The sequence below is a fragment of the Amaranthus tricolor genome, chromosome 8 (assembly GCF_026212465.1).
Source record: "Amaranthus tricolor cultivar Red isolate AtriRed21 chromosome 8, ASM2621246v1, whole genome shotgun sequence".
Lineage (NCBI taxonomy): Eukaryota > Viridiplantae > Streptophyta > Magnoliopsida > Caryophyllales > Amaranthaceae > Amaranthus > Amaranthus tricolor.
This window is the reverse complement of record NC_080054.1, coordinates 26,938,550-26,960,310: the sequence shown is the minus strand read 5'-3', so window position 1 is coordinate 26,960,310 and position 21,761 is coordinate 26,938,550. Positions and strand designations below refer to the sequence as shown.

At 35.3% G+C, this 21,761-nt stretch overlaps 1 protein-coding gene and 1 pseudogene across 2 annotated transcripts; both read left to right on the top strand.

Moving 5' to 3' along the window:
- Positions 1-310: 310 nt before the first annotated feature.
- LOC130820985 (leucine-rich repeat receptor protein kinase HPCA1-like) lies at positions 311-10,457 on the top strand (annotated as a pseudogene).
- Positions 10,458-11,275: 818 nt separating this feature from the next.
- Positions 11,276-20,664, top strand: LOC130820534 (leucine-rich repeat receptor protein kinase HPCA1-like). Of its 2 annotated transcripts, none has more exons than XM_057685948.1 (19): positions 11,276-11,447; positions 13,393-13,516; positions 13,594-13,665; positions 14,336-14,410; positions 14,489-14,560; positions 14,657-14,818; positions 14,918-14,992; positions 15,676-15,747; positions 15,860-15,931; positions 16,411-16,479; positions 16,555-16,629; positions 16,827-16,898; positions 17,439-17,576; positions 17,676-18,157; positions 18,233-18,394; positions 19,060-19,211; positions 19,572-19,788; positions 19,880-20,115; positions 20,217-20,664. In XM_057685948.1, exons 3-19 carry the CDS (start codon positions 13,595-13,597, stop codon positions 20,646-20,648), a joined length of 2,634 nt encoding a protein of 877 aa, XP_057541931.1. In that variant the 5' UTR covers positions 11,276-11,447; positions 13,393-13,516; position 13,594; the 3' UTR covers positions 20,649-20,664. The 2 variants fall into 2 exon arrangements, with proteins under 2 accessions (XP_057541931.1, XP_057541932.1); XM_057685949.1 differs by lacking the exon at positions 11,276-11,447 and adding an exon at positions 11,549-11,714.
- The last annotated feature ends 1,097 nt before the right edge of the window (positions 20,665-21,761 follow it).

The following is a 21,761-nucleotide window of genomic DNA, read 5'->3' as shown; positions in this document are numbered from 1 at the left end:
TTGGAGTGTTATAAGTCTTATAACTTTATTAATTATAAATGTGATAATGTTTTAACTTATAAATTAAGAAAAGACAACAGACTACAGATCATTCCTTACCGAAAGAGGTTGTGATCAGATGGTGCAAGTCAGGTTGAAAAGCGTTTTTCATTCTATGGAGTATGGAGTACTCTCAAACCCTAGTCCATAGTCCCCCAAATTCACATTGCCACAAATTAGGACTTACTAGTCAACCATCATCGGATTACGGGTGAATGGCTAACAAAGGTCTTCTAATAAGATATTAAGGTAAAATTTGTAATCAAGTGCTTTCTGAATAACAAGTTGAATTCTTCTCTATCACCCGAAATTTATCCCACTTTCCTATTTAGTCAAATTTAACCAATTTGTAAAATTTCTGCTTTTGATCATAACCTAATGTTTTTTCTTTTAATTCTGGTGTATACATTTAAGTTACCTTTTTATTCTATCAATGTATTTGTTTTAATATTTTTTTCGTTTATTTCCTATCAATGTCTATAAGGCAAATTTAGTGGCACAATATTTCATTTTAGAATATGTCTCACTGTTAAAAGGCTTTCATTCAAGTATATGCACTTGTTAAAAATAGCTATTCATAGTTTGAATTAGATCATTTGCTATCACTTTTACAAATTGTTAAAAAATGAGTGTTGTAAGTTTTGGAATGATGTTCCTAAGAATTGTTACTTTTCTAGTATTCATTTGCATCCTTTTTTGGAGTAGTACACCACTCACAAACAACCAAGATTGTAAGTCTCCATGGATGCATCATTTTGTTTGTCTTTCTTCCTTGTACTTCTGTTATTTTTTGCATTTTTTTATATAAACATGGTCATCATCATAATGAATGTCATGCCCCTTATATCCCGCTCATTCAGCTATGATCAGGGTATAGTAGGGATTGAAAACGGCAAACTATACCCTTATATTAGAAGGTTGCAGCCAGAAAACCATCAGCTTGAGAAACCATCAACTTAAGCTTCTAGTTCAGTTGGTTTCTTGACATAGACATTAAAAGCCAACACAACACACGAGGTCACACATTCAAATCTCATTTGTCCCTTATTTCAAGTTACTATTTATAAAAATTTAAGGTATAAGGAGTTGTATCCACACTTTTCCCTCAAAGGATTCTCATGTGATGGAGTGTGAAAGAGCGTATAACATAGGATAACAATCATTAAATTAGGTTTTTGATTAATATAGTTCCTAGACATGGTATGAAAAGCCATTGTGATGGTAGATCATCCCCTCGTTTCAAGTGGAATATTTAATGTCTTATATGAAGAGGGCTTCTGCTATATCTATACTTCTAGCCTAAAAAGTTTTTTAGTTGAATTGGTTTATCCCTTTTAAAAGAACAAGGAAATAAGCATGATTGGCAGTAAAGTTGCATTTACATATGCAGAAATAAGAACATTTCAATTGCTTATTATTCAAAGTTCTTTCAAAAGGATGGTCTATATATCATTTCTTAATTTGTCATTTACTTGGTTGGGGCTGTAAATTGAAACTGGATTGATAATTTTGCATTAACTTCAACAAAAATGTTTGTGCACTTGCTGCTTTAAAGGCTCTCACAGATGGGTGGACAAACATGCCTGAGAGCTGGAAAGGGGGAGACCTTGTGGCAATGGATGGGAAGGGATTGCTTGCAACAATTCTCGAGTTGTTGCCATGTATGTTCCATTTATGAATACTTTCACATAACATTTCATTACCCCATTGCCATGTAGTGGCTCTCACCTAAGGTGAAGTTTGAGAGGGTCGAATGTACGTAACCTTACCCTATCCTTGTTAATGATAAAACTAACTAAGAGGTTATTTCTGATTAGCCGATGGTAGAAAACGTCATGTTCAACTTTACATAATAAGAAATGCACATTATTTAATGAGTCATTTTACTTTAATCCAGTGTAATCCGAAACCAAAGAACAAAAATTTTTTGCCCTATCAATGACGCTTTGTATACAATTTGTGTCTAACCCTATTTTTTATGTATTGTGATTTAGAACATTATTAAATATGGGTTTGACAGTTCAGCTGACAGGAGACCTAGCAACTTTGTCTGAACTTCAGGTCTTGTAAGTTTTGTACTCTTTCAACCACATCATATATGTAATAGTAGAGCATATAACAAATCCCGGGCCCTAATTACCAGAACCTAGAGGTCGCTGGTTTGAATTTTAACCACCCCTCATTTAAAAGTGGAATACTCAGCGCCAATTATAAGAAGGGCTTGTGCTGCATCCACATTTAAAAGGCTTTCGTGTACGGGCGCGTGTCAGAGTATACAACATATCTTGAGGCTTCAACCATCAAATTTTTGTTGAGTTAGTTTCTTGACAGTATTGTTGATGAAAATTTGCGGTTCAATACACTTATATGAACTAAATTTTGTGGAATATGCCTGAATTACAACGTTTTGTTGTATGTGAAAATCAGAAAAATATGTAGAATCAAACAAGATCATGAATCTTGTAATAGAGCACATAGAATAGTGACTCTTTTTTTTGGTTTCATGATTCACATTCTTACCCTCTTGTCTAATTAATGTAGAGATCTTTCCTACAATAAAGGGCTTACAGGTTCTGTTCCTTCAAATATTGGAGAACTATCAGAGCTTACAACCTTGTAATAAACTTTCAACATTTCTTTGAAACAATTGGTATTCACTACTTTCATTGATGCATCATGCTAATGAGGGGACAAAAAAAGTGAATACCTTTACTAACAAATAAGATCGATTATGTTGAATTAGAAGAACAAAATAATTGGACAAAACTGAAGGATACCTAATTCCATGTCGCAAGAGATAATCTTGGAAACAGATGCGATTAGATCTTCTAGATTGACAAGTATTTCCTAGAATGACGATCCTTAATGTTATCACTCTTGATTCTATCTGATAATAGGATAGCAGGAGAAAAGAGAATATGTATAACCTAGGGACCATAACTGATTTATATATATATATATATATATATAATAACTTGTAACTGGTATTCGGCCCATCATAGAACCCAGTCATAAAACGAGTCTCTACACATTTAAGGCGCACAACCTATTAATACACTTAAGCCCAAACCCTTTAAATTTAATTAGATCACTTTAATAAGGGCATAAAGATAATTTTAATTAATTATAACAACATATAAATATTTACATGTAAGCCCAACGTTGAACTTTGATCCAACAGCTAACGGATACATCTTTTTTTTTCATCGGAAAGAATTCTTCTTGGGTGTAGCTTTTCTGGTCGAATCCCTGATACAGTCGGATCACTCCAGAAGCTCGTGTATTTGTAAGAATCTTACTTGTGCTTCTTTTCGTTTCTTCCTCTTTTTCCTATGTTTGGCCTTAAAATTTTCCTTATACCAAACTTTAAAACATGCAGATCACTGAGTTCAAACAGCTTCACCGGAGAAATTTCAGCTTCCATTGGTAAGTTGCAACATCTGTATTGGCTGGATCTATCGGACTATAAGCTCAGTGGAAGCATCCCTGTTTCTGATGGAACCAAACCCGGACTTGATATGCTACTTCATACAAAGCACTTGTATCCATTCTTATCCTACCTTGAGTTTTTTATTACTATATTTCTGTGTCCAATTGACCAATTTCTGATTAGATTTAAACCATTTCAGTCACTTCGGAATAAATCAGCTCTCTGGAGAAATCCCACCGAGTCTTTTTTAGTTCTAAAATGGTTCTAATCCATGTGTAAGTGCGATCATAAGATCCTACTATTTTTTGCTTTGTATGTTAGACAATATCATCGACTAAACATGCAACAATGGGTCACAAATTTTATGTGTACTTGCACACATTCTCTTCTTTTTGGAAGATGGAATGGTATATTCATTATCCAAACCAGGAACAAACAAGAACACAAAGAAAAACTAAAGGCGGGAAACCAACAGAAACCAACTAACGTAGGCTAGAAGGGAAACCAAGCTACAAAGAGTCAATGCACTTCCTATTACTAGCATAAGCATATGTAAAATATATGTTCCAATTCCTTGATAATTTTTTTATCGTTTTTCGTTGGATAGCAATTTTCTAATGATTGTCGTCTTGCTCAATCAGCCTTTTCGATAACAATAAACTCACCGGGAGAATTCCTCCAACATTAGGCCTTGTCCAAACCTTGCAGGCGGTGTAAGTGTCCAATAAGCATTGTTTAATTACATTATGGATTTATGGAGTATTATTCCGTTATATATCTGTTTTTCTTTTTTGTTTTAGTCGTTTCGACAGAAATGCATTGAGTGGGCCTCTTCCATCAAATTTGAACAAACTTACTAATGTCAGCGAGCTGTAAGAGAATTTCACTAGATTTTCATTGATATCTCTTTATGATATATTTATCCACTAAATTTGTGTACTTTCAGGGTTCTTTGCAACAATGAACTAACTGGTCCTGTTCCTAATCTTACAAGCATGGATAACCTTATCTCTGTGTAAGTATGAAAAGAAACATGCAATTATTAAGCATTTTTTAGCATCAAGACAAAGATGTCAATATGTTCAAATTCGTTGTTTCAGATACCGACCTTTTATTCCTTCCCATCTTTGTAACATTCTTCATTATCTATAGGAAATATTTCAAGGAACTAACTTCTGTAACACTTTTTTTTTAAAAAAAACACTATTTTCTGTTTTTGTTTTATTCAAAAAATTACTTCCTAAATTATTTTTTTGTTTAAAATTTTCCAGAAATTTAGCCTTTGAAGTTTTTGGATAATGAAATGACAAGGCCTAGATCTTCTCTTACCGATTGTTACATAATTTCCTTGCAAATCACGGATCAAAAAAGCGAATTATGGTCGGCTTTGTGCTATTTTAGAGTCACTTTGAATTCAAAAAGCTAATTAACTGGATAAGTATGTTACTCTACAGTCCCAACTATTACTAATGAGATAATACTCGATGCTACGTTCTCCTCGGTTTACGATTAAAATATCTTTCGATACACAGGGATTTGAGCAACAACAGTTTTGCTGCTACAAAGGTTCCTATATGGTTTACGACATTGCATCCCTGAAAACAGTGTATGCTTTCTATCTCATACACTTTTAATAAACCTCTCTTTTTCATGATGTATTGTAGTCTCTCTTGGTAATATCTTCGGTTCTGTATTATGCATTGTTGCATCTTTGTACACTAGATTTGTGATTAGACTTGTTTTGATACTTTTGTCAAATATGCAAGCAACTATTAGAGGGTAACTCCCTCTCTTCTAAAGGGTACGAGTGTGGTTTGTCAATCACTTACTCCCTGCGGACCCTACTCTAAGCGGAATCTACTGGGTATGATGGTATGGTATGGTATCAGAGGGTAACTATATATCCAAAATGTAACACTTTAAGCCTTAAAATCATGAAACATAAACCTCGTATAAATCCATTTACTTGTTCTTCCTATACTTGAAACACATACAACAATATTTCCATTTGAACGTTTTTCTGTACCTAAGTACTATTATGTTTTGTGATTTTTTATTCTTACATATGAAATTGAGTTATTGAACATCGTACTTGCAGAATTATGGAACGGACAGGACTGGTAGGACAGATTCCTGCTGAATTTTTCAACAACCCTGAGTTGCAGACTGTGTAAGTGTAGATCATGAACTTGTTTCATAAGCTAGGAGAAATTTCATTAATTGTACCTTGGTACTTTTGTTTTCATCTATATGCTTTGTTATTATAGAAATTTGAAGAATAATCGGCTATATGGGAGCTTAAATATTGATAGCGGGTATAGCCTACAATTGAATATCATTGATCTGGAGCATAATTCCATCAATACTGTCGATGTGGTGCCTGGATCCAATTACACATTAATGTAAGTTTCTGTCCTTGCATGGATAAACTAAGCTAGTTATTATGATTCATATTTTCAGGGAGCATAATTAACAATCGCTCAGGGCCGTCTCGAGGGGCCCTATTCACATATAAAAAGTTTACCCAAGAATTTTTTTTTAAGTCAAGCTTTATCATAACCTCATAATAAGAACTATCGAACTTTCGAGACTAGCTAATTTTATTTGTTACTCTTTTGTTTTTCTGATCTTGTGCAATGGCCATTTGACACCCAACAATTGAGTTGTTTTTCCGATTTAGTTTCTTGTGCATAGTTCTCATGGAACAAATTAACCTTTGTTTCGTAGGCTACAAGATAACCCGCATTGTCAAAAAAGTTTAGTAAAATCACTGTACTGCAGTAGCAAGCTGCAAGGAACCACATACAGCACAGCAGTGTTTTGTGTGGCTCATAAATGTGCCCACGACCAAATGTCGAGCTCTAACTGCAAATGTGCATATCCATACACTGGCACTTTGATGCTCCGAGCTCCTTCCTTTTCAGTCTCGGGAAATGAAGGATACTTCACCGAACTTCAGAAATCTCTTCTGGAAAGTTTTGTGAACTTTTCACTTCCTGTGGATGCTGTCTCTTTAAGTAATGTATCGTTAGAAAATTTTGGCTACCTTACGATGCATTTAGCATTCTTTCCTGCTGAGCAAGATCATTTCAACAGAACTGCAGTGATCAAACCTGGGTTTGTCTTGAGCAATCAGAGTTACCAACCACCGAAGGCGTTCAAACCCTATGTTTTTCATGCAGATATTTACACTCATTTTGAAGGTGACTTATCAATACTTTATCTGTATTTTATCATCCTACAATGATTGGTTCCTAGAATTCGCGTCTTAGATTCCTTTGCTCGGAGTTGGTCTTTATCTGCATTTTATGTGAACTCTCTAAATAAGATTTCTGTATCACAGAAAAGAAAAGTTCAACGCATGCAATTACAATAATTGGTGCTGTAATAGGAGTTGTGATTCTACTATTGCTATTAGTATGTGCTGGATTTTATGCATGTTATCTGAAGAAACGAGCAGACAAAGCAAAGCAAAAGGCTAATCCAATTGGTATGTAGCAGCCAGGAAGAATCATTTCAATTGTGTGAGTAGTAAACTAACCCTTATGAACTCATGAAACTTATTGATTAATGTTCTGATCCATGTTGCAGTATCTTGGAGCTCACACGGAGTTGTTTCTAAGTTGAAAGGATATCGGTTTTTCAAATTTGAAGAATTGAAGAAATGTTACTAACAATTTTTCTGAAGCTAACCATGTCGGTTCTGGGGGTTATGGCAAGGTTTGTTTACACAGTCAAATTAAATTAGTTCACCCTGCCAATGTATGTTATAAAGTATTTTAACCATGGAATAACCTTTCCTACATGGGTTGGCCTGATGGTTGAATCCTTTCCCTTTCATCCTTGTGAGGAAGACTTTTCCTTTCAGTCTTGATATAGGTTTGATTCTCATCACGTAAAGTAAGGATTTCCATCTCCCTATCATGTAGGGGGATTTTCCAGCCTTACTTTCTGATTAAAAAAAAGGCAACCGCCTTAAGTACCTATTCTTTTGTTTTTTACTTTTGAGTTTCAAAAGGTTATATGGTTTTACAAATTTGTAATGTAACAGTTGGGTCCATATTTTTCAGTAATGAGGATATCCAATAAGATATGACCCATAGATTAAAGTATCAGTGGAAAAATGGAGAGTGGCTACTAGGATATTATGTGATTGAGGTGTGCTTCTAAAGCTAAAGGCAAATTTTATCGATCGAACCATTACACTAAGACTACTATATGAATTCGAATGTTTGGCTTTTAGAGAGGAACATAGTAAATGGAAGAAAATTGTTTAAGATGATTTGGGTATGTGCAAATACGAGATATTAGCAAACTGGTAAAGAAAAAATAAAATCGAATCTCAAGGAACTTAAAAAGAGAGCGAGCAAGACCGAAGGTGACATGGAGGACAGAAGTGAAAAGGAGTATGAAGAATTTAGACTTATAGATGGAGACTGTAGAAGATCAAAATGGATGGAGAAGAAGAATCCATATGGACGACCACTAGATGATCTATTGATTCATGTAGCCTATCTCAATTTTTGGGGTGAAGGCTTTGACATAATTGTTGGATAGTCCACTAAAAACTTTGTAATACATTCTTGGATGAAACTATAAGTACATATATATTGTCTTTAAAAGTATAAGCAGGACTGCCATTTACTCATTGTATGTATGTAGGTAGGTTTACAAAGGAGTACTTAGTGATGGACAGATTGTGGCTATAAAAAGATCTGAGCCAGGATCCAAGCAAGGTAATCGCGAGTTTAAAAATGAGATAGAGTTCCTATCGAGGGTCCACCATAAGAATCTTGTGAAACTCCTAGGATTCTGCTTTGATCATGGAGAGCAGATGTTGATCTATGAATTTATTCCAAATGGTACTCTTGTAGACAGCCTTTCAGGTAATTTACTTAGTCTTTCACCTTTCTGCAACAAAGTTCATGTTGGAAAATAACCCACATCTGATCCATATCGAATAATTAGAAAGAGGTATGGTTGACTAACATATATACTTGATGGGCTATACCTAATACCAATTGGTTTTATAATGGAACGTGTGCAGTCAATTCTCCTCTCATGCGGGTCTTGCTATGTACAAGCCCAATAACAAATTTATCACATTACTGGTGTTTTTAAGATGCAATATCACGTGGTATACTTTGTAAGATTGATTTTTGAAGATTACGTTTGCGACCTCCTCGTGATGAGGGTATTGGTCTATACTTTGTTTCTTTGTAAGATTGATTTGTGAATGTTACAATTGCGACCTTCTCGTGATGAGGGTATTGGTCTACTTTCTTTCCCATCCTCCCCAGACCTTGCCTTGGGCAAGACTAACTGGGATGATGATGATGATGACGTGACCTCTCGACTAAGATGCATGTATTGTCTATGCAGGTAAGTTGAGGATTCATTTAAACTGGAGTAGACGACTTAAAGTAGCCTTAGGCTCAGCTCGGGGACTGCAGTATCTGCATGAGCTTTGCTGATCCACCAATTATACACCAGGATATTAAGTCTGCTAACGTCTTGCTTGACGATCATCTAAATGCAAAAGTTGCCAACTTTGGGCTTTCCAGGCTCTATGGTGACGCTGACAAGGGATATGTTACTACTCAAGTCAAAGGAACAATGGTTAGTATAAAATTCATTATGTAAAGTTTTCAGACTCTTGAATTTACCTTAAGTACCCTAGTCGAGTCCACCACACTACAACATGATCGTAACGATCTCCACAATGCATTCTCGACCAAAAAATTGAAATTTTCTAAGTTGGCTAACTAGATGCATATATGTCGATATGTTAACAAGAGTGCCTAAATGAATAGAAGAAACGAGAGTCAGGTTTACCTTCATTAACTCGTTAAGCTCTTCTCAAGTGATATGCTAAACGCCTTAAACCTATTAGACAACAACATTGCATCATCTCAATGCCTTTAACCGACTCCAAATTTGGTCGAGTTGGGAGGGGGTTAGCTATACGTGCATCGAGGATCAGCTTAAGTCTTGAACATATGAAGCATTATATTAACGTTATTATATGCTCTGTTGGTGCAGGGATATCTTGACCCTGAATATTTCCAGACAAATCAGTTGACTGAGAAAAGTGATGTTTATAGTTTCGGTGTTGTTTTATTAGAAATGGTAACCGCAAACAAACCAATTCATCTAGGAAAATATATAGTGAAACGGATCAAAGAAACAGTAGATAAGTCCAAGGAATTATATAACTTGGGTGAAATTATTGATCCATTGTTTCTTTCATTGACAAACGCCCTAGTCGGTTTCCACAAGTTCATGGATTTGGCTTTGAAGTGCGTTGAAGAATTTGGGGTCGATCGACCAACAATGGGGGAAGTTGTGAAAGAACTGGAAAACATCATGCAGATGGTAGGAATGCTACCAGATGCTGATTCTACAACTTCTCAAATTTATGAACCATCAAGTATTGGAAAAAGTTTTAGACATTCTTACTCTGATGATTCTCTTGTTACCTATAATAATGACTTCACACTTATCGGTTCTGAAATAGTTGCAACTGATTGTGATATGTGTGGGAAAATATCACTATTGATAGCAAGCTTAATATAACGGATGAAATATGTACATTACGCTGTAAAAGAGTCATAAAGTCACTTTCAAATGTATAGAAGTATGCTATAATTTTTTGGTTTTGAAATATGATGGAGTACTATATCAAGATGGATTATTATATTACGTATATTTAATTATGTGAAGTTGCATATGATATTTGTTATCAAAGGTAAATTCGTTGCAATTTTTTAATTTGTTATTACTAACAAAGGGTAAAGTTGCATATATTTGGCCCTCAACTCCTGCTTAGGTGGAAGTTAACAACATGAAGTGATGAAATGTATGTCGTATGTATATAGTATAATTGTAGATATTAAACCATGCACCTTATTTATTTTATTTGAATATTACCGTGTCTGATCACCCAGTGAAGCAAGACCTCCTCAAACCATCTTGTTCGTCAACACGCATAATTTATATTATTCGAAAAATTGGGTCTTATCTCAGTAGGAGCATATACTTTTTTTTCTAGATAGAACCCAACCTCGATTCTTGTTGCGTTCGCTTTAGCCCTCTCATTCTCTCGGTTTACCTTGTAACTACTAAAAACGTTATCCCAAACTAGAGCTGTTCATAGGCGGGCTACGCGTCAGGCTCGACCCATCCCACTCTTCCAAAAAAATTTATAAGCTTGGATGGGTAATACCCGTCCGCCCACTTAGTTTAATATATTATTTATTATATAATTAATTCTATTAATTATTAAACTAGTACTACTACATGACCCATACCCAACTTTAGTAATTAGTACCCATACCCAGCTTTAGTTTATTACTCTTGTACTAGCCTTATGATTTGCTTCTTTTAGACTTTAAAATTTCTAATTCTATCGTCTACATTCAATATTTTTAACCCTTAAAGCACTCAAGCAGTCGACTATCAAAGTTCAAAGAAGTAGCCGACTCCACCGTCTATATTCAATATACATGTAATTTGAGTATTTTGAGACTTATATATATTTACAGTATTTTAGACAATGTATTGTATTTTAATTGCTATTAAAACTTAACTAATATGTTTTATATTTTAAATTTTTATATAAGAAATACCTGCCTACTCGCGGATCCTGTCCGTTTTAAAAATGAACAGATAGCGGCAATAAAATATGCCCGCAAATACAAACGTACTTTTAAATATTTAAACTCATAGGTAAAATTTTTAAGTACTATCCAATCCGCTACCGCCTAAGCCTGTCGACGAACAACTCTATCCCAAACCCTCCCCTAACGAGGCAAGTCGGCAAGAATTGGTGACACAGCCATCTAACCAATACTTCTATGAAAATATAACAAATTCTTTTTAATTCAGCTCACTTCTTTATAAAAATTATGTTATGGTGCATGTCAACTTGTTCATCTTCAACAATTTGCTAATTTCATAATCTCAAAGACAATTTCTGGTACTTTTAAAACCCTAATTTAAATTCATTTTCAGTTTCTCTACAAAAGTCAACATATATTTGTTTATGAATATATCATCGTCCCTAATATCCTTTTTCTGCCTGTTTAGATGTTAGTATTAAATAGTGGTAATAAAAAATAATTTACAATTTACAATTTCATTAAATGTATTTGTGTTATTCATATCTTAAAACTACACAAATTTTTCATTATCATTTAATACCAAAAATCAAATGGGTCATTGTTCTTCAAAGGTTGTCAAAGAAGTAAGAAACTAGTTGTTCATTTTTTACATTATTCCTTTCGATTTATGAAACTGGTTAAAGTTTTGATTTTTTGTATTTTCACACGCAAAAAGTTTAGCATGACGATTATTAATGTGAAATTTTTAGGTGCTGACAATATTGATGGTAATTTGATAAGACAAAAATGGGTAATAATACTATAAAAATGCTTCAAATTGGTTATTTCTTATTGTTAATCATGTTTAGTTATGGTCTTATGGACATAGATCTGACTTGGTAAACATGCTGTGTTATTTGCTGATTCTGGATTTGAAATATTCAGTTCTTACTTTGTATATTTATGCTGTAGTGAAATACAAAAGGAAAATTTACCCTTTTATTGATTTTCATAGAATTTTATAAACTTTCTCCTTAGTTGAGTGTGAAATCTGAAGTGGGGTTTCATAATACCTTTTGAATCATGAAATTTGGATCAATGAATCCAGTTATAGCAATTTTTCTGCTTTTTATATGCACTATGCTCTGTGTTCATTCTGAAACAGACTCTAATGATGGTTAGTTCTGTGCTTGTTCTTTCTGTTATCCCTTAGGAGTGTTTGGTTTGTCGGAAAACATATTGCGTGTAAAACTATTTTCATGAAAACTATTATTACGGGGCCTCAACCATTAGCTTAAGCTTTTGGTTGAGTTGGTTCCTTAATATGGTATCAAAAGCTAACGTGATAAGAGATTACGGGTTTGAATTTCAACCACCCCTATGAGGAGGGTCTGTATTGCATCCACACTTCCAGCCCAAAAGGGTCTCGTATGAGGGGTTGTGTCAGGGTATATAACATATTTTGGGGCCTCAACCATTAGCTTGAGCTTTTTTTTGTGTTGGTTCAATGATATTATAATTCTTTTGTTTGGGTTAATGGAAAATCTGGAGGGAAATAAAAGTGTTGGGGATGAAAGAATGGAGGAAAATTGATTTTCTTGCAATTTTGGAGGAAAATATTTACAAAGTGATAGAAGATTTGTTTCACCTAAGGTTTCTATGATAATTTCTTTGTAAAACCAAACAACTGAAAATGTGAAACAGTTTTTTAGAAAAGTGTTTTACACCAAACCACAAACACTCCCTTAATTATGATTTGTAAATCCAAGTTGGAAGCAGTGAATTTGTTGAGCACTCATATGCGATGTTACTTCATCTCGTGTACTTGTGTTGGACATAGGTATGTTTCAAGTATGAGACTTGCAGACGTGCCTAATTTATGAGAACATTTCATGTGTATGTCTAAAATGAAGTTCTAGATACCCATACGGCCATACCCATGTCTAACTCTCAAGTATTTTGACATTGTTATTTATTTGAGGCAAAAGGGGGACTAAAAATAGGGTGTATTTTTGATATTGTAATTCTTCTAGAAGTAGTGTTGACAATCTTGTATAACATTTTAGAGGCACGTTGAAGGCACTTCGAACATGTAGCGTGAAATCTCTTCTATTGTGCTCATGCAAATATGGGTAAAAACATGTTCATAACATTTGAGTTGTTGCCTGTTTAACCTTTATTCTCTGTATGTGTATTATCTCCAACATTACACCTTGGACAGTCTTCCTGCTCATTTCGAAGTCTAGTAGTATAGGAGGAACTGATGAATTTGCATAAACTTTGGTTGTCCAAACTCTGTAGCTGAAATTTCGGTGCATGCAGTTGCAGGTTTAATTGCTTTGAAGGCGCTATGGCAGAATGTGCCGCCTTCTTGGACTGGTTTTCCTGATCCCTGTGGCCGCAACTGGCAAGGAATTGTCTGCAATGGTTCTCGAGTGATCGCTATGTGAGAAACTTTACCTGTTATAATTTCTACTGCTTCTAGAATCTTCTTTATCTGATTGTGTAAGTTTTCTGGCTCAGAATGTTGGCAAGCATGAGGCTTGAAGGAACTCTTTCAAGTGATATCCAAGAATTATCAGAACTAAGAATTCTGTAAGTTCCTCACATTTTTCCTTTTCATTCTATTTTTGGTATGTTTATGTTATTCCTTTTCCTTCCATTTTGTGATTTTCTCACTACTGTATTAGATGTCTAAAATCTTCTCCCGCTGTCAATGAAATATTATCCCCATTTGACTCAAAAAGCTTTTACATATTCAATTCATATGGTACAAAACACTGTCACATGATTCACTAATCTCCTTGCCAATCGTGAATCAAAAAAAGCGAATTATGGTCGGTTTTGGGCTGTTTTAGGTCATTGTGAGCGAATCGCGAATTTCAAAAGCGAATTAACTGACGAATTATGTTACAATGGTACAAACATTAAGGAACAACAGGAAACTATGTGTGTCTCCTCTTAGGTCTTAGATGTTTTGCTTGTGATTAACTGTCACTGGAGTTTGTGGCTTAGTGCATTTACCGTCAATAAATTCATCATTTGATTGCCACTTTTCCAGTTTGTCGAACGCTAATGAATTCGACTCAAGCACATATTTTGTGTGCTGAAACCACCATTTACACTTGATTAAGTTGTGTTATTTTTTTTCTATTTGATACCGAATATCTCTTTTCTTTTACTTCTTTTTGTGTGTCGCTTTTGAGTATTACTAAGTTTCTATATTACATCTTGTGTAATCTGATTGTTGCTTTCTTTGGTTTAGAGACCTGTCTTATAATAAGGGTTTGACGGGGTCACTTCCTTCAGCAATCGGGAAACTTTCAAAGCTCACAAACCTGTAAGGATCATTTACTATCTAGTTATGTGCATAAATACAGTTTATTGCAACAATTTTTATTTTACTCGCGTGCTTCAGGGTCCTGGTTGGCTGCAGTTTCAATGGACCGATCCCAGATACAATTGGATCTCTGTCACAACTGAGATTCCTGTATGATTATCTTAACTCGTAACAATTTTCCTGCTGTTCCCTCTTTCCATAAGTCCCTTAATGTTCAATTTGGAATGTGCGATGTTTCTCGTGCAGATACTTGAATTCTAATAGCTTTAGCGGAAGTATACCTAACACAATCGGTAATCTGCTTAAGCTTTTTTGGTTGGATCTTGGTGAAAATAAGCTTACAGGAACAATACCAATCTCCAATGGGACTACACCGGGTCTGGACATGCTGATCAATACCAAACATTTGTATGTTTGATTACTTGGATATTTCTTTTCTCCGTTAATACTTTCCTTTCACAATCGTATCATGGCTTTATGTTATCTGGGATACTCTTCGTTGTGCAGCCACCTTGGAAGAAACCAGCTCTCTGGTTCAATTCCGCCTCAACTGCTCCATGAAAATTTGACTATGCTTCATTTGTAAGTAGTACACTCGAGATTTTAAGATGTGTCTCAATATTTTCTTTTGTAAATGATAACTTTTGTTATCACTTCTTTGTCTTTTGTATTAAGCTTTGAGTCAAGGCAGGGGGCGGATTCAAAATAAAATCAAATGATGCCAATGTAATGTTGATAACCTGAGACAATGCTGTCACACACCAATGTTTTAATCAACTTAACCGGTACACTTATTTGCATATTTAAAGATATAACTTGTTAAATGCTGTCAGTTGACAGCATTGACAAAGGCTACATCCGCCTGTGAGTCAAGGGATATAAAGTAAAACTTCTATGCAATATTTGCATTGGACGAAAACTTTACTGAATTAATCTTTTATTGCTAAATATTCACATAAAAGTCAGATACTTGTTCTTCTCATAGTACTAGTATTAGGCATTTATCATTTATGATCATACTTTGAATTCATGTGGACGACCAGTGGAATTGATGTATTGGTTTATGTAGCCGATTCCAATCTTGTGGGATAAAGGTTTTGGCATTGTTTTTTCATGATCATTAGTGTTTTTTCTTTTGCCTTTGTGTGAACACTTAATCTAGATTGAATAAAAGGAAGTTAGCTATCAGTCAAACAATGGTTCAAGATAACTATTCTACCCCATCATTTAACCTACTACTGTTTGTGTTTTGCTACTTATTACAGACTTTTGGATAACAATAAGCTTACTGGCGATATCCCGCCAACACTTGGTTTTGTGCAAACATTGGAGGCAGTGTAAGTAAAGTCTGTCCATCTCATGTAGAAACACAAATAGTTGAGAAAATTTTTATGTGTGTAGGTGTTTGAATTCCTAATGTGTTTATTCTTCAACTTTGTTGGTTTGCAGGCGACTCGATTTTAATGCAATCGGTGGGCCTGTTCCTTCAAACATCAACAATCTTACTAATGTAAAGGATATGTAAGTGCATATGAATTTTAGGACTCTCACTCTGTGCCATAGTGCAAAAACAAGGCTGCAGCACATCGGTCACGTTGTAAAGGCTTAAAAAATAAGCGAACTGACATTTCCCGCATTGTAACGGTGTAAAAAACCGTGTTTTGTGCTGTTTCAAGGAATATCTCATTCTTTCGGCCGATATTTGGTTTTGCGATAGTCGATAACTACATCACCGTGTCGTTACCACGATCAAACCCATTACCACATATATGCACTATGCTCTGTGTTGTCTTGGTCTCTCACTATTTGGGGGTTAAATTAACAATATTCCTCTGGCTCTCTCTCTGGAGGGGGTACGGGTATGGATCATCCGTTACCTTCCCTCACCTGGACCTTGTTTTGGAGTTGGATATTGAGTTGATGATGATGATGATGCTCTGTGCTATTTTAGTTTCTTGAGATACATAATTTCTGTTTATTTTTTGGGTGTCCCATTTCAGGCTTTTATCAAACAACCAACTGACAGGCCCTATGCCCGACCTTACTGGCATGACCCGACTCGGCTACTTGTAAGTTTAGGATGGTGTTATTATGCTTTACAGTTTGTTTTGATGGTTAAAATTGATGGATTATGATATGTGCAGGGATATGAGCAATAATAGTTTTGACGCCACAGATTTTCCATCATGGCTCATTGCACTGCCTTCTTTGACAGATCTGTATTGTTCTCTTCCGCTCATAAATGCTCAACCTTTTCTTTGCTTGTTTCAAATCGATTGCTCATGTTGTGCTGTTACTTTGTAGCCACTGATGCACAAACAATAACCGATTTTTTGTCTGTTCCAGTAAACTTATCTCGCTTTTGTACATTATATATAACGGTAATTCATTCATTTTTATTGTCGACTTCCTACAGAATGATGGAAAGGACTACAATCGAAGGCGAGGTTCCTGAGACATTTTTCAGCCTCCCTCATTTACATCAAGTGTAAGTATCCTCGTTTACTGCAAGTATAAGTATCATTTGACTATGATTTCATATGTTTTTTAGTAAAATCTCATGCATTTGTCTTAATACCGAAAAGCTCTCACATATTTCGTCAAACTAAGAACTAAGAAAAAAAAAAAACTTTTCTACCTTCGAATGTCTATTCTTCATAGAATTCCATAACCATATGAAAGGTAGTATTGAGTGGCAGTGAAATCTTTTGAAGAAAAACACATGTTTATGGATGGTCGAGTTGAGGGGTTCTCTTTGATCGCAACTTCCTCGTGATGAGGTTATTGGCCTGCCTTCTTTCCCACCCTTCCTAGACCCTGCCTCTAGGCGGGACTCATTGGGATGATGATGATGACATGTTTGTGGATGGAATTTCCAAAATTACATGTAAATTAATCCTGCTTAGTAGTTTTTGCTGAACACCTAGTGCTTTATATAACTGATTTGATCTTGCGTTCAACGTAATACTCGAAAGGAAAACTAAAATACGATACAAATGAAATTTTCTGACCGGGTTTTTGAATCAAGGTTAATGAAGAGTAATAACCTCAATGGCAAGTTGGATATCGGTGATGCTCATAGCTCAGAACTTCGGATCATTAACTTGCAAAACAACAACATATCTGCTTACACTCATAGATCTGGGGACCGCCAGCTCCAACTAAAGTAAGTTTTCGATTAACTTTGTAATAGGTATGTAATTTCTTCTTGCTAAGTTTGTTCTTCACTTACGACTTTGTGCTTACGGTTTTTTAACTTTTGCAGTCTTATTGAGAATCCTGTTTGTAACGATGATACCGATAGAGTCCAAAGCTACTGCGGACGCCTTCAACAGACAAATCCCTCGTATGTTACACCACGGAACTGTATCCCGACTGCTTGTAGTTCCAATAAATTTTCTAGCCAAAATTGCCAATGTGCCTATCCTTACACCGGGAACTTTGTATTTAGAGCCCCATATTTTTCGAACTTGCAAAATTTTACATACTACACGGCTTTGGAGCTGAAGCTAATGACTACCTTTCTCGCCTTTCGGCTCCCTGTTGATTCTGTGTCCCTCAGTAATATAAGCAGAAATCCATCCAATTACCTTGGAATTACTTTGCAAATTTTCCCCCTTGCTCAAGATCGATTCAATAGGACAGCGATTTCCATTTTGGGTTTTATGATGAGCAACCAGACATTCAAGGCACCGCCTTTTTATGGAACGTTCTACTTCATTGCTGATGAGTATACGATGTTTGCAGGTTAACACTGTTTCCTTTTCCCTGCTTTGTCTGATATGTTTCCTTTATAAAATTCGTGTTTTCTTGTCACATTAGATGAACCTGGATCGGGTGAAAAGAAGACTCTCGGTACAGCTGCTATCATCGGAATTGCTGTAGGAATTTCTGCATTTGTGCTAGTATCATTATGTGTTGGAGTTTTCTTTTTCTGCTACAGAAGGAAACCTGCCAAACCTGTGGAACCAAATTATCCTTCAGGTAATCAAAAAGTCTTGTATGGGACCGTCTCAGTATGAGACGAGCCCATATAATTAGCCCATTTCTCGAAGTGATCACTTTAAAACTGTTTGTGATCACTTTAAGGTTATAAGTGATCACATTAAGACAGTAAATCTACACCGGGCCAACCCAATGTGGATGGTCTCACCGTGAGACTGTCTGCTTTGAGAATTTGTGTAGGTCATAATGATTAAGCTAGGAGCCTAGGACTAATCAGATTGATTTACATTGAAAGATTTTGAGGGGAGAGGGATGCAAAACAATTTAACAAATGACATTCATATTTTTATTCTACCCACAATTTGTACGTACGTTTATAATCTATGTCCCTTATTTCGATGGATTTAAAGATTTATAGTTCTTGGGTTTCAGATTATAATGGATTGTAAATTATGTGCTCATTTTATGTGAAGTTACATACAATGTTTTGTAGCAAAGATCAATTGGAAACAACCTTTTTTGTTATTACCTATATGGGCAAGGTTGCGTATGTCCGACCCCTAAACCCCGCCTAGCTGGGAGCCAATGGATACTGCACCCTTTCCGAGTCATTTCTACTTGATGATTCCATTACCAAGAGAAGAATGAATCATTTCCTAATCAAATTTTTTTTCAGTATTCTGACAATGATTTATAAATTGCAGGCCTTGGATCGGGCTCCCCTTGGACGTTGCCTGGAAGCAACTCTAGCGCCTTACAACTGCCGGGATCGAGACTTTTTTCACTTGAAGAGGTCAAAAAGCTAACCAATAACTTTTCGGAAGCAAGCGCTATTGGGTCCGGGGGATTTGGGAAGGTATGTTTACTACCACAAAATGTCATTGCTACTTAATATCACTAATTGGAATTAACTTATTATCTCGATAAGTCAAGGGGATGGAACCAATTCCATGGTAGTAAGAGCGAGTATGTTAACTTTGTCGATAAACGGGTAAGAAAGATTCTGATAGCTATATGCTATGAGAAATGAGACTACTCACGTAGAAATAACTCGACTTTGGCTTTCCACTTTTTTGTTATCAATCTTCACAGAAAACCGAATATTTTATGATTTGTGTTTTTTTTTTACAATGTATCGAGGATTTCACATGCTATATACTTCTATTTTGTCCTATTTTGTGCTATCATAAAGTTTTTGGTTTACAATGTCTAATAGGTATACAAGGGTGCCCTTGCTAATGGACTGTTGGTTGCTGTTAAAAGAGCTAATCATGAATCAAAGCATGGCAGTTTTCAGTTCAAAGCTGAGATCGAGCTTCTAACGAGAGTTCATCATAAAAACCTCGTCAGGTTATTGGGTTTTTGTTTGGAACGAGAACTTATACTAATCTACGAGTATGTACCTAATGGCACCTTGAAAGAGAGTCTCTCGGGTGCGTTTTCCTGGCTGACCCCTTCGCTCTATGCAACAAATCCGCTGCATATTCTTTTTTGTAATTGAAGTTCTGTTCGAGTTTGATGTAGGGACATCTGGGATACGACTAGATTGGAAGAGAAGAATTCAGGTAGCTCTCGATGCAGCCAGAGGCCTGGCTTATTTGCACGAACTAGCCAGCCAACCGTTCGTGCATAGGGACATCAAGTCGACTAACATACTGCTCGATGAAAACTTGAATGCAAAAGTTTCTGATTTCGGTCTGTCGAAGCCTATGAATGACGGTGGAAGAGGCTATATTACCACTGAAGTAAAAGGAACAATGGTGCGTATAACTTTACTTTGTCGATCTCTTACCGACTTATCTTGGCAGTCGACAACACTGCGTCTTACCGATTGTTATGAAAATCGTATCTTCTTGTGCAGGGATACTTGGATCCTGAATATTACCGAACCTATAAGTTGAACGAGAAAAGTGATGTTTACAGTTTCGGAGTGGTAATGCTTGAACTTGCAACCGGGAGATCAGCATTAGATAGGGAAAGATACGTAGTAAGTGAAGTTCAAAAAGCCGTTGATAGAACACAGGATTTGTACGGTCTTCATGAGGTGCTAGACCCTAGTATTGGTCTCGGAACCTCACTGAAAGGCATCGAGAAGTACATAGATTTGGCATTGAGGTGTGTGGAGGAATTAGGCGTTAATAGGCCGCCAATGGGGGAAGTCGTGAAACAACTCGAGGATATATATGAAAGAGTGGGATTGAATCCATACAGCGATTCGGGAGGAAGTTCGACAGCATTTGATCTCTATGGGGTGGAGTCGTTTTACCTTCGTGATGGAGCACTCCCACGTTGAGCTCGGTTTCTAGTATCATAGCAGTGTGTTCTCCTTTGTGCATGTTTTGTTTACAAAAAATACCGAGTCAAGGACTGAAATTTAGGTCGTAATAAGTAACACTCCCGTTGTTCCAGAATGACTCAAAAAAATCGCATATTTGAGTTATATAGTGCTTTCTTGCATGGAGAGGGAGGAACACTAATACACAATCATGTATTTACAATTTCCTTATTGCAGCATACAATCCTATTTTGTAATAATATTGTAAAGGAAAAATTACCGAGAATAATTCAACATATTCTTGATTTTCCTACAATAATTCCACCTTAACCATTAATATTCTTTACTTTGAGGGGTATTTTTCTAGAGTAAACTCGATAACTGGGTGACTTGCTATAGTAAGTTTTAATTTTATTAAAAAAAATAATTAAAATAAAATATCTAAGAAAATATTAAAAAATTTTAAGTTTTTTAATTATTTAGTATTTTTAATGTAATTTTTTAAATTTTTCTCTAATTTTAAATTAATTTTCAGTTTACTTTTTTGGTGAATTACCTATTATAGCAGATTATTGAATTATCCAAGTTTGCTCTAGGTATATACCCCATAAAGTTGGGATTATTTATGATTAATCAATAGGTGAGATCATTGTAGGAAAATCATGAAAAAATTGGATTATTCTAGATAATTTTTTCTATTGTAAAATTAGATAAATATTGAAATTACTACTTATTTATAGGAAAGAAAAGGAAAAATAAATAAATGTGTGGTTTTGGATAAATGAAATTGATATAAGCAAAAAAATGAGTTTTTCAATATGATGCCATGTTGTTCAATATAAATAAATGTTGTTCGATACAAGACGAGCTTATAGTTTTAAATACCATTGATAAAAAAATGATTCTTCCAATTGTAATATTAAAAAAAAATTGTGGACATTATAGAATATTTTTCTTAAATGAAAAACAAATGAAAGGCAAATCCATACAATAAATAATACTTCCTACACGCTACGTTTGCTATTTAGATTGTCTTATTTGTTTTCGCTACCATTTCCATACTTGCTATAACTTTCATATTTGAAAATTGAATCCCGCATTTTCTTTTGATCTTGTATACATACCTTTTAA

What these genes read in the sequence shown, in the direction of transcription:
- LOC130820534 (XM_057685948.1), top strand. Translation starts at nt 13,595, where the DNA reads ATGTTGGCAAGCATGAGGCTTGAAGGAACTCTTTCAAGTGATATCCAA. An exon ending in CTGCCTTCTTTGACAGATCT is followed by an intron (nt 16,630 to 16,826) that starts GTATTGTTCTCT and finishes GACTTCCTACAG; the next exon opens with AATGATGGAAAGGACTACAA. An exon ending in CTCCCTCATTTACATCAAGT is followed by an intron (nt 16,899 to 17,438) that starts GTAAGTATCCTC and finishes TTTTGAATCAAG; the next exon opens with GTTAATGAAGAGTAATAACC.